The following is a 14122-nucleotide window of genomic DNA, read 5'->3' as shown; positions in this document are numbered from 1 at the left end:
CTCTATGGACCGAATACAGGGTATAGGACTTGTGTTTGCAAAAATAACTATGAACCCCTCCCCCTCATGATCGCCCAATTAATTAAAATCAAGACCGTAGCTGGCACAGATCAAAAGGTGTTGTCGGAAATATCCCAGTTTCTAAATCAGGAATGTTCTACGCTATGGATTACAGCAACATAATAATAACGTTCTGCTCCTTCTCAGTCATTCCAATAACCCGGGAGGTTCTTAGAATAAAACGTTATTAAAAACTGAAGGCCTCAGCTGGAGCGCTACCCTGGAAACTCGCGGTGACCGCGCCCAGCTTAAAGGATGGTAAAGTCGCACAAACGTTCTTGTGAAGATAATGAGATTTAAAGCTTATTAATATATTAAAGGCTCGGGGAGGGCAGATCTGTACAAGCCATGAAATACGAGGTTTAGAGGTTTATATACTAACATATATAGAATGCCACCTCCCCCCATCATACGGTCAGCAGCGGCCGGGCTGGTTGGTCACCTTCCTGCAGCCTCAGGCCCCGCGCACACGCCTGTAGTGGTGTGCACGCCCCGTGATTTGTGGCTCGGACGGCCGCGGAGTGTCATTCACAAATCACAGGCCGTGCACATTCATTTCAATGAGCCTGGACCGCAAAATGCGGCGGTAATAAGACATGTTCTATCTTTTTGCGGTCCGGGCTCCAGGGCAATGCAGCGACTGTGGAAACGGTCATGTGCACGGGCCCATATAAATGAATGGGACCGCAATTCACCCACAGATTTGCGGGTGAATTGCGGCCGCAAAAACACGTTTGTGTGCATGAAGATTCAGGCCCCATGCACACGACCGTAGTTTTTATCCGTAATTACGAACGAAATTTCGGACACATTTTCTATAGGCCACGGACACCCTTCCGTATATTTACGGATGTGTGTCCAGGCCGTAGAAACGATCGCAAATTATAGCACATGTCCTATTCTTGTCCGAAATTGCAGCACGGACTACCCCATAGAAGTCTATGGGCGCTACCGCAATTGCGGACAGCTAAGGATGTGCATCCGTACAGTGTGCATGAGGCCTTAGCAAGAAAAATATCACAGTTCATGCAGAATGGACATTTCACCAAGGATAGAAATGAATAGAGGCAGACGACACAAGTGATGCTCTATTACTTCAAGGGAATCTCCACTTTTGTACTCTCCACGCAGCGTTGAATACATTTCATTAATCTCGTACTGATTCGGAGTTGTACAGTGGGGATGTCTCCATTGACAACCAAAGTTAAAATACACAATGCATTAGCAGAGATGTAAGGAAACCCTGACAACAGGGTGGAGCTAAACTGCTGTCTGTTTCCAAGGGCAACCGGCATAATTTTAAAAACAGCTTTGAATGTAGAAAAAATTTCAAATAGCTCAAACAGCGTAACAAGAACAATAAATAAAAGTTTTTGTAGATTCGCTCAACTTTTTGTGTCTATTTAATAGCTTAATGCCATTACTTAATACTGCTGCTCCATACTCGGTCAGGGATGACTGTCCTGAAGGGGTTAATCCATGGCAATGACTTCTCTCTATGCAAAAGTAGGAGCAGGGATGCAAATTACAACAAAAAGAAAAACCAGTGCCGGGCTCTGACAGAATCCAGATACTCAATGCAAGGTCTGGAGCAGAAGGGCAAGGGCATAGCAACAGGCTACAGGGTCCCCAGATTTATTTTAGCCCCTAAAATAGGGTAGAACAATTATACAAGTCTATTTATGTGACCTCAAAATATGTGACCTCAAAATCCACAATCACAGAAGTCCAGGAAGCTGAGCTATGTAGAGCTTTTTGACAAGGTTACTTCTCCATGACAAAACGAAGCCTGGCTAATTACACAGAAATGTAAAACACCAGCCGGCAAACAGCTCCCATATCTCAGCTTGCTGGATCTTTTACTATACATACTTTACTTAGGGGAGGGGGTATAACTTCACTGCAGCATCACTTTCCTGGAAGCTGAGGTTCTGGGCAGTAAATGGCTTCTGGTCGTCCAGCATTGCAGGCCCGGACAAGTTTACGAGCTTCATCTTCACACTCGGGTTGAAAGCTATTTTGAAAATAGCCGCACATGTATATTTAGGCCTGAAACACTAGCTAAAAGCGAATATATAGCCCACCCAAAAATACCCGCTCATAGATGTGATGACCAGTGACCCGGATCACCGCCGCTGTGCACACACAAATGTGTTGGTGTTTTTGGACTTGTCCAGGGCGCTTGACTTTACTGGAAGAGCTCAGTACATTTAACCCTTGTATTTCCTCCACCAAATTAACTTGTTAAGCCGAGAGAGTCTGAGATTCCTTTCCAGACAAAAGGTAAATATCTGATCTATTAGTCACCTCTGCACCTGCACGGAGAACACAGCGATGAAAAAATGTTCTACCCCCACACGGCTGTATTTTGGATGAGTCTACGGTTGATGAGGTAGTTTACTAGGTGCCGTAAACAAGCTCTGTGCAGACACTGAACAAGCAGGATATGCATGGAGATTTCAGCTGTGAAACCAGAAAACTAGCGAGTGCAGCTCTGGAGTACAATACAGGATATAACGCAGGATCAGTACAGGATAAGTAATGTAATGTATGTACACAGTGACTCCACCAGCAGAATAGTGAGTGCAGCTCTGGAGTATAATACAGGATATAACTCAGGATCAGTACAGGATAAGTAATGTAATGTATGTACACAGTGACTCCACCAGCAGAATAGTGAGTGCAGCTCTGGAGTATAATACAGGATGTAACTCAGGATCAGTACAGGATAAGTAATGTAATGTATGTACACAGTGACTCCACCAGCAGAATAGTGAGTGCAGCTCTGGAGTATAATACAGGATGTAACTCAGGATCAGTACAGGATAAGTAATGTATGTACACCGTGACCCCACCAGCAGAATAGTGAGTGCAGCTCTGGAGTATAATACAGGATGTATCTCAGGATCAGTAATATATGTACACAGTGACTCCACCAGCAGAATAGTGAGTGCAGCTCTGGAGTACAATACAGGATATAACGCAGGATCAGTACAGGATAAGTAATGTAATGTATGTACACAGTGACTCCACCAGCAGAATAGTGAGTGCCGCTCTGGAGTATAATACAGAATATAACTCAGGATCAGTACAGGATAAGTAATGTATGTACACAGTGACTCCACCAGCATAATAGTGAGTGCAGCTCTGGAGTATAATACAGGATGTATCTCAGGATCAGTACAGGATAAGTAATGTATGTACACAGTGACTCCACCAGCAGAATAGTGAGTGCAGCTCTGGAGTATAATACAGGATGTATCTCAGGATCAGTACAGGATAAGTAATGTATGTACACAGTGACTCCACCAGCAGAATAGTGAGTACAGCTCTGGAGTATAATACAGGATATAACTCAGGATCAGTACAGGATAAGTAATGTAATGTATGTACACAGTGACTCCATCAGCAGAATAGTGAGTGCAGCTCTGGAGTATAATACAGGATGTACCTCAGGATCAGTAATGTATGTACACAGTGACTCCACCAGCAGAATAGTGAGAGCAGCTCTGGAGTATAATACAGGATGTATCTCAGGATCAGTAATGTATGTACACAGTGACTCCACCAGCAGAATAGTGAGTACAGGCTCTGGAGTATAATACAAGATATAACTCAGGATCAGTACAGGATAAGTAATGTAATGTATGTACACAGTGACTCCACCAGCAGAATAGTGAGTGCAGCTCTGGAGTATAATACAGGATGTAACTCAGGATCAGTAATATAATGTATGTACACAGTGACTCCACCAGCAGAATAGTGAGTGCAGCTCTGGAGTATAATACAGTATATAACTCAGGATCAGTACAGGATAAGTAATGTAATGTATGTACACAGTGACTCTACCAGCAGAATAGTGAGTGCAGCTCTGGAGTATAATACAGTATATAACTCAGGATCAGTACAGGATAAGTAATGTAATGTATGTACACAGTGACTCCACCAGCAGAATAGTGAGTGCAGCTCTGGAGTATAATACAGGATGTAACTCAGGATCAGTACAGGATAAGTAATGTAATGTATGTACACAGTGACTCCACCCGCAGAATAGTGAGTGCAGCTCTGGAGTATAATACAGGATGTAACTCAGGATCAGTACAGGATAAGTAATGTAATGTATGTACACAGTGACACCACCAGCAGAATAGTGAGTGCAGCTCTGGAGTATAATACAGGATGTAACTCAGGATCAGTACAGGATAAGTAATGTAATGTATGTACACAGTGACTCCCCCAGCAGAATAGTGAGTGCAGCTCTGGAGTATAATACAGGATAGAACTCAGCATCAGTACAGGATAAATAATACAATGTATATAGACTAAGTCTATATATAAATGGTGAAAGTCACTGACACTTAACTTTCTATTGGAATCATGCATCCTATGCCATGGCACAGCATAGAGGCAACCTCACCCCAGTTAGGGAATATTATCTTTAATTGTTAGGGTATGTGCACACACACTAATTACGTCCGTAATGGACGGACGTATTTCGGCCGCAAGTCCCGGACCGAACACAGTGCAGGGAGCCGGGCTCCTAGCATCATACTTATGTACGATGCTAGGAGTCCCTGCCTCTCTGCCGGACAACTGTCCTGTACTGTAATCATGTTTTCAGTACGGGACAGTAGTTCCACGGAGAGGCAGGGACTCCTAGCATCGTACATAAGTATGATGCTAGGAGCCCGGCTCCCTGCACTGTGTTCGGTCCACTACTTGCGGCCGAAATACGTCCGTCAATTACGGACGTAATTAGTGTGTGTGCACATACCCTTACATATGTGTGTGTGTGTATATATATATATATATATATATATATATATATATATATGTATATGTATGAGGCGCGAGCTTTGGGAGGGGGGGGCTCACACAACCTCTGCTGTGTTTTTAGGACAGGTGCACTTAAATCACAAAAATATTGATCTTATCATTTCCGCTAAATGCCAGATGTAAGTGCAAACAATTTCCTCTTTTATTCTTAGCACAGATGGATCTGCACAGGGAAGTTGTCATCTTATCCGGCTGAGAATGCAAATAACCGGCACCTGCTATTTTTTCTGTTGCTCTGAGTTCACACGTTGCGTTTTTAGCATGCTTTTTTTTTTTTGGTAGACAAACTCCTACGTCTCTCAATGAGAGTCAACAACCAAAACAAAAACCGCAGGCAAAAAACGCAACAATAACGCACAATGTGAACCCAACCTGAGTATGTAGATTGGGCGGCACCGCTGTCCAGTAACCCTTACTGGTCACACAAGGTGCAGCAATACACACAGCACACTGGAGACACCGGGTCACCAGCCTCCGCTTATTCTAAATTGGCATGTGCCCAAATTAAACATGTTTCTTTCCTCTCAGGGTTTAGCAGCACAACACAATCCCACGGTAGGATTCCAAGCCTGTGCCCTCTCCACTGAAGGGATTTCATGTCACGTCCTGCACTGGGGGGCATTCTGCACCATCTCACCATGGATGTGTCTGCTGAGGTGCCAGGATACCTGTGCACAATAAAAACTGAACAGGCTGGGTGATAGGGCACCAGAGACACCGAAACAAAGAGCCGAGATGTCAGAGGTGCCCTTATCACAATACCTGATTGTCCTGATTAGAGGTGGCTGCATCTTACCAGTCTGGTGGGGTGCCACTATGTCTACAGGGCATAAATCAGTATCTAAATACCCCGGTAGTTTAGTATAGTGATAACTGTGCAGATTGGCGATTGGCAGGGTACCAGATATACCGGGCAGTGTGTTCAGGTATCGCTGGTATCCTGTATATCACAAGTCTGCACAGATGATGGAGGTGCCCTGCATATTACCAGTCCGTTAGGTTGTCACAGGTGCCCTGCAAATTTCCAATCTGTTAAGTTATCACAGGTGCCCTGCATATTGCTAGTCAGGTACCGCTGACACCTTGGGCTGTTAGGATTTGCAAGATGCGAGGGCTACCGGCAATCTAGTCATATGCAGAATACCAGTGATACCTGACCAGTCTGCACAGATGCTGGAGGTGCCCCGCATGTGACCAGTCTGTACAGATGCCGGAGGTGCCCCGCATGTGACCAGTCTGCACAGATGCTGGAGGTGCCCCGCATGTGACCAGTCTGCACAGATGCCGGAGGTGCCCCGCATGTGACCAGTCTGCACAGATGCCGGAGGTGCCCCGCATGTGACCAGTCTGCACAGATGCTGGAGGCGCCCCGCATGTGACCAGTCTGCACAGATGCTGGAGGCGTCCCGGATGTGACCAGTCTGCACAGATGCTGGAGGTGCCCCGCATGTGACCAGTGTGCACAGATGCTGGGGGTGCCCTGCATATTACCAGTCTGTTAGGTTGTCACAGGTGCCCTGCAAATTACCAGTCTGTTAGGTTGTCACAGGTGCCCTGCAAATTACCAGTCTGTTAGGTTGTCACAGGTGCCCTGCAAATTACCAGTCTGTTAGGTTGTCACAGGTGCCCTGCAAATTTCCAATCTGTTAAGTTATCACAGGTGCCCTGCATATTGCTAGTCAGGTACCGCTGATACCTTGGGCTGTTAGGATTTGCAAGATGCGAGGGCTACCGGCAATCTAGTCATATGCAGAATACCAGTGATACCTGACCAGTCTGCACAGATGCTGGAGGTGCCCCGCATGTGACCAGTGTGCACAGATGCTGGAGGCGCCCCGCATGTGACCAGTGTGCACAGATGCTGGGGGCGCCCCGCATGTGACCAGTGTGCACAGATGCTGGAGGCGCCCCGCATGTGACCAGTGTGCACAGATGCTGGAGGCGCCCCGCATGTGACCAGTCTGCACAGATGCTGGAGGCGTCCCGGATGTGACCAGTCTGCACAGATGCTGGAGGCGCCCCGCATGTGACCAGTCTGCACAGATGCTGGAGGTGCCCCGCATGTGACCAGTCTGCACAGATGCTGGAGGCGCCCCGCATGTGACCAGTCTGCACAGATGCTGGGGGCGCCCCGCATGTGACCAGTCTGCACAGATGCTGGGGGCGCCCCGCATGTGACCAGTCTGCACAGATGCTGGAGGCGCCCCGCATGTGACCAGTCTGCACAGATGCTGGAGGCGCCCCGCATGTGACCAGTCTGCACAGATGCTGGAGGCGCCCCGCATGTGACCAGTCTGCACAGATGCTGGGGGTGCCCCGCATGTGACCAGTCTGCACAGATGCTGGAGGTGCCCCGCATGTGACCAGTCTGCACAGATGCTGGAGGTGCCCCGCATGTGACCAGTCTGCACAGATGCTGGAGGTGCCCCGCATGTGACCAGTCTGCACAGATGCTGGAGGTGCCCCGCATGTGACCAGTCTGCACAGATGCTGGAGGTGCCCCGCATGTGACCAGTCTGCACAGATGCTGGAGGTGCCCCGCATGTGACCAGTCTGCACAGATGCTGGAGGTGCCCCGCATGTGACCAGTCTGCACAGATGCTGGAGGTGCCCCGCATGTGACCAGTCTGCACAGATGCTGGAGGTGCCCCGCATGTGACCAGTCTGCACAGATGCTGGAGGTGCCCCGCATGTGACCAGTCTGCACAGATGCTGGAGGTGCCCCGCATGTGACCAGTCTGCACAGATGCTGGAGGTGCCCCGCATGTGACCAGTCTGCACAGATGCTGGAGGTGCCCCGCATGTGACCAGTCTGCACAGATGCTGGAGGTGCCCCGCATGTGACCAGTCTGCACAGATGCCGGAGGTGCCCCGCATGTGACCAGTGTGCACAGATGCTGGAGGTGCCCCGCATGTGACCAGTCTGCACAGATGCTGGAGGTGCCCCGCATGTGACCAGTGTGCACAGATGCTGGAGGTGCCCCGCATGTGACCAGTCTGCACAGATGCTGGGGGTGCCCCGCGTGTGACCAGTCTGCACAGATGCTGGAGGTGCCCCGCATGTGACCAGTCTGCACAGATGCTGGAGGTGCCCCGCGTGTGACCAGTCTTGCGGTGTGCCAGGATAACTTTAAAACACAGGAAAATTGCAAATGTTCGGGTACATCTCAGGTATTTTCTAGGATGACGCCCCTGTTCTCCTATAGCTGAGGAGATAAGTGGCATCCTGAGCATCATCTTCCCCAAACACAGCGAGCAGCAACAGGTCATTATAATACAGAAACAACAAACTACATCCGGCCCGACAACACCAGCGCACGACATCCAGTCACAAAGTTCGATGACAACTAATTTAAACACGTCACTGCTCCCCCGGGTGTCCCTCAGCTTCACTTCTACGATACACCCCCCACTCCATCATTGTATACATTGGCAGATTCGCAGCTCAGGGGTCTAGGAAAGCTGGGAGACCATCCCTGAGGAGCCGTTACAGCAGCTGTAGAGGTTGTCACATGTTTACCATGTACACACTGCACATACTGAGACACCGGCAGAAGTATACAAAGTGACAACACAACACACACGTCACAGACATAAAACGTACAGACAACACAACACAACAACGTACAAACACCACAAAGACACGTCACAGACAACACACACAACAAACAGACATAACAAAAAGACAACACAACGTACACACGTCACAGACAACACAATGTACAGACACAACGTACATACACACACACACACACACACGTCAGACAACGTACACTCAACAATGTAACAATGTACACACGTCATAGACACAACGTACACACACGTCATGGACACCACAACACACAGACACAACGCGCACGTCAGACACAATGTACACACACACGTCATAGACAACACAACATAGACAAAACGTACACACACAACACAGTCACACTCAGTCCAACACAATATAACACAAGCAGCACACAAATAGTGACACAACGTACACACAAGTCACAGCCAGCCCAACACAATACACCACAAGTGTCATCATACAAGTGCAACACAATAGGTAAGTGACAGACACGAAAGGCAGGACAGACACAGGTCACAGACAGGACACACAACGCAGACACAAGACACTAATAAACCTTGTGATACAAAAGTCACACACAAGTCACTTGTACACGACGCAGCATGAACACCACAACACCCGGGGCTGCCCTCACATCCCGCCACATCGCTGCCCCTCTCCCCTCCGCAGGACAGGTAGACACCGGCGCCACCTCACACCCCCCGCCGTCCTCTTCACAAAGTCTCCGAAGCCCCCTGACATCCCCTCGGCCGTCCTCCTCACATCCTCTCGGTCACCCCCTCACATCCCCCGCCGTCCTCCTCACCATGTCTCCGCTCTCCTCCGGTCACCTCGCTGCCATGTTCCAGAGTAGTAAGAGCTCCAGAGTAGCGCTCAGCCAGGCCCCGCCCCCTCCTGTGTACTGAGGAGACCCACCACAAGGGGGAGTGCGAGGGCCGACGGCGATGACCCCTGACAACCACAGGAACAACTACAATTACCAGCGAGTGTCTGATATCCTCTGCAGGGGGACAGCGAACATGTGGGGGTCAGTGCGGAACTACAACTCCCAGCATGCAAAGTGTCCATGATACAGCAGCTGGAGAACTACAAGCCGCAGACCGCTGTGGTTCCTCCATGTATTAACCCCTTAAGGTCTGAGCCATTTTTTGATTTTCGTTTTTCACTTCCCGCCTTCGAAGAGCCAGAACTTTTTTTATTTTTCCGTCAGTAGAGCGGTGTGACGGCTGATCTTCTGCGGGAGGAGTTGTAGTTTCTATTGATAGCATTTAAAGTACGACATAATGTACTAGGAAACTAAAAAAATTATTTCCGGCCAAAATTGAAAAAAAACTGTGATTCCTCCATTGTTTTTTGGGTTTAGTTTTTACGGCTTTCACTGTGCGGTAAAAACGACAATTTAACTTTTTTCTGTGGCCCAATACGATTATGGTGATACCAAACGTATAGATTTTTTTTATATTTTACTACTGAAAAAAAAAATAGTTTCGTCACATTCTGAGCGCCAGAACTTTTTTTTACTTTTTCCATGCATTGAGCGGTGTGAGGGCTCATTTTTCGCGAGCTGTGGTTTTTATCGGTACCATTGTTTGGTACATACCACTTTTTATTACAAAAATTTTTAGCACTAAGTTGACCAAAAAACCAACGATTTTGGCGTTTTAAATGTTTTCTTTTTTACGGCCTTCACCATGCGTGTTAAATAACGCTATATTGTAATAGTTCAAAATTTCACGAACGCAACGATACCCATTTTGTTAACTTTTTTTTTATTTTTTTACATTACTTGAGGACAAACAGGGAAAGGGGGGTTTTTGAAACTTTTTTTTTCACAACTAAAAACGTTAACAATTTTTTACAGTTTATTAGTCCCCCTAAGTGACTTGAACTAGCGATCGCTGGTACTAACGTATTGCAGTGTATAGTAATTTTTACAGGCTTCTGTTCAGCTGCGTCAGAGGCAGAGTGAAGGCAGTCCTCGAGGCCTTCATTGGTCCCCTGGGCTGCCATGACAACCATCGGCGCCCCCGGAGCTCGTTGCGGGGGGGAGATGAGCTGTCGGAGGGGTTCACCCCCCTCTTTTCAACGCCTCAAGTGCTGCGGAAGCGATTGATCGCAGCATTTGAGGGGTTAAAGAGCCAGGAACAGCAAAGAGCACTGTTTCTGGCAGTTAGTTGGCAGTAAAATATAGCCGACACCCGCAGCGTATGGAGCGTGCCCAGTGCGTGAGCGTGCTCCATACTCCCTCTCCCTCCCCCTCCCCCTGCAACAGGATTAAAGTCAATGGGTTCTGTCAGGTGCCGTTGGTGTCCGTTATTTGATGGGGCCGGCTCTTCTGTTATTTTCGTTAAAAAAAATTCTATGACGGAACAGATTTACGGAAATATCAGCGCAGATTTGAACAGAGCCGTAGGCAGTTTCGATAAATTTGCCCCATTGACTATAACGGGATCTGTCGAGATTTCCGCTACTTTGAGAGTTAGAATAGCGCAGCGTGCTGCGCTATTATTGCTGTCAAGCATGATAGAAAATGTTGTCGGGACCCCCTAACGCACATGTGAACATAACATGCAGCACAGTTTTCCAGGTTATCAGATGCAGTTACAGGAACTGCTTGCTGTCTGGGAATGGAAACATTCCTGTTTATTTACAGAAGTTGAAACCCTGTTTCGGCACATCCAGCGCATCAGAACTGTCTTTTATTAGGAGCCCTGTAGCTGTGACGGTTGGACATGATCAGACGGCCAACCTCTGGATGGGAAAAAAAAAGAATGTTTACATTCACTGACAGCAAGAAGAGATCAAGTCAAAGGTTCGCTACCGCCAGGGTTTTAGCTATAGATGGTGCAGAGGTAGCAGTCATACCCGGGCCCGTTGTCTGAGGGGGCCCAAAGACCCCTCTGCCACATAGCAAGACACCAGTGTTATAAATGGCTAAATGGCGCAGGGTAGGTGGGGGCCCTGTTACAGATTTGTCTTTGGGGCCCAGGAGCTTCATGTTACGCCTCTGATAACTGTCTTTATTTTCTTCAGTGTTGGCGCTCCTTAGCTCTGCTATATTAGAACTGCAGATCTGTAATTAAATTCTATTATGGGAATCCACCAGGTAATATACTGAGAAATTATAACACAAACCTCCTGAGTCCTCGTGTGCAGGGTGTTCCTAGTACAAGCTCGGCTGTTTGTGCTCCAGACAAGAAGTAGCTATATAACAGCGACCATTTTCATATTAGCTGTCATGCGGCTGCGCTGTCACCTGGTCACAAAATAGGCTCCTCCCCCTCCCTATCACAGGATCTCCTGGCAGACGATCACAGTGACAGACCCTCCTTCCCTCCCATAGTACAGAGATATGCCTAAATCTATGTCTGCGGATCGGGGAACATGGAAGTAGCTAACTTCTCCTGCTCAGCTGTAATGCAAATCAATATAACCTAGGAAATATCTACAGGAAAAGAGCAGAAACAACTGGGATTTACACACAATGCTTCCGAATGATCAAAACACCCAATCTTCTGCCAAGTTGTTAAAAAATCTATTCACCCATTTGAAACTATATCTCATACCAGGAAATCTGGGTGACAACCAATATACCTTCTATGAGATCTCCCACAGGTGTCACCCAACTTTCCCAGACTCCGGAGTGGCTGATCTTCCTGTTTACATAGTGATCCATCTGTGTGTTTGCATTACTTTATAAGTGGACAGACTGGTAAGAAGGAGACAGTCCTGGATGTGGGGGCTGTAGTGGTCGTCCAATTAGTTATCAGCCAGAAATAGATATAACTGGTAATATTAAGGAATTATGACATTTGTTACCGATCATCCCCCGACAGTATAACACTCAGATGCCAGTTCTATACAATGGACGGGACGGCCACGAGTGACTTGGCAATTAGACAACAATGTATTAATGACAATTTCCCGAAAGGAAAGCTCCTGCGGTGATAAGGATGATGTCATCACTGAATATACAGCGCCCAGGCTGGGAGTCTGCAGGAAACAGAACACACAGAAGATTGTCCGGATAAATCACTGAGGAGGCCGATGGCTTTCATGACAGACCAGTTATACACAGTGGAGTCCCATTATTATGACCAGCAGCTAATATTCAGAGTGACCGCCGTGTGCAGCGCAGACAGCAGTAGACGGGCGGGGAGTGATCAATAAGGTGCTGGTCGGTAGTCTCCGGTATCTGGCGCCGCGCTGACTGCAGAACATCTCACATTTGCTGGAGGGTGCGTGGGGAGGATGATAGAGCGAACAAGACGATTGAGGTCCCACAGATGCTCAATTGGGTTCAAGTCTGGAGAATTAGGGGGCCAGGGAAGTACTTGGAAGTCTTGGTCGGGCTCTTCCAACCATTGATGGTCATTTCCAGCCGTGTGACATGTCGCATTGTCTTGCTGGAAGATTCCATCTGCCCCAGGGAAGACAATCAGCATGTAGGGAAGACAATCAGCATGTGACGTGGACGTTATCTGCAACGATGGATTCACAACCTAATTGCTTCAAAGCCTTCCACATGGATGAGAGGCCCAGAGAATGCCATGAAATAATTCTGCAGTGACTCCACCAGCAGAATAGTGAGTGCAGCTCTGGAGTATAATACAGGATATAACTCAGGATCAGTACAGGATAAGTAATGTAATGTATGTACACAGTGACTCCACCAGCAGAATAGTGAGTGCAGCTCTGGAGTATAATACAGGATATAACTCAGGATCAGTATAGGATATGTAATGTATGTACACAGTGACGCCACCAGCAGAATAGTGAGTGCAGCTCTGGAGTATAATACAGGATGTAACTCAGGATCAGTACAGGATAAGTAATGTAATGTATGTACACAGTGACTCCACCAGCAGAATAGTGAGTGCAGCTCTGGAGTATAATACAGGATATAACTCAGGATCAGTACAGGATAAGTAATGTAATGTATGTACACAGTGACTCCACCAGCAGAATAGTGAGTGCAGCTCTGGAGTATAATACAGGATATAACTCAGGATCAGTATAGGATATGTAATGTATGTACACAGTGACGCCACCAGCAGAATAGTGAGTGCAGCTCTGGAGTATAATACAGGATGTAACTCAGGATCAGTACAGGATAAGTAATGTAATGTATGTACACAGTGACTCCACCAGCAGAATAGTGAGTGCAGCTCTGGAGTATAATACAGGATATAACTCAGGATCAGTACAGGATAAGTAATGTAATGTATCTACACAGTGACTCCACCAGCAGAATAGTGAGTGCAGCTCTGGAGTATAATACAGGATATAACTCAGGATGTGATGTTGGGGAGAAGCCTTGGATTGCTTTGATTCCGCTATCGGTTTCTTTATAGAATTATATTTGTCTCCGCAGAAAATCATAACATGGCCAACTTTATATGCATTCACTTCCCCCTCTTGTTCTTATTCCTTAATCGTTTAGAGTGTAAGCTCCTGTGGCAGGACTTCACTTCTAAACTGGCCATACACAGAGGAATGACAGTCATTTCTGTGGGGGCAGCCTGACTTTCAAAACAAATAGAACATGTTCCCCCAGGAGATAAGCGTTGCCAGGTAGAAATCCCCTTTAAGAATTGAACATAGTAGGATTCTACCTTGAAATATGGGATAGATGAAAGTAACAGATCAGGA

General features: G+C 47.3%; 1 protein-coding gene across 2 annotated transcripts in view; it reads right to left on the bottom strand.

Annotated features, from left to right (window-relative positions):
- The window catches only part of LOC142661105 (rho guanine nucleotide exchange factor 40-like), a 70401-nt gene extending 61044 nt beyond the window's left edge, over positions 1 to 9357 (bottom strand). For both annotated transcript variants that reach the window (XM_075838370.1, XM_075838371.1), the window contains exon 1: positions 9276 to 9357. In XM_075838370.1, the coding sequence (XP_075694485.1) occupies positions 9276 to 9278 (3 nt within the window). In that variant the 5' untranslated portion in view covers positions 9279 to 9357. The remainder of the gene's footprint in view (positions 1 to 9275) is intronic.
- Between the last annotated feature and the right edge of the window lie 4765 nt (positions 9358 to 14122).

The sequence above is a fragment of the Rhinoderma darwinii genome, chromosome 9, assembly GCF_050947455.1.
Source record: "Rhinoderma darwinii isolate aRhiDar2 chromosome 9, aRhiDar2.hap1, whole genome shotgun sequence".
Classification (NCBI taxonomy): domain Eukaryota; kingdom Metazoa; phylum Chordata; class Amphibia; order Anura; family Rhinodermatidae; genus Rhinoderma; species Rhinoderma darwinii.
The sequence above is the reverse complement of the archived record's forward strand: the minus strand, read 5'-3'. Positions and strand labels throughout refer to the sequence as shown.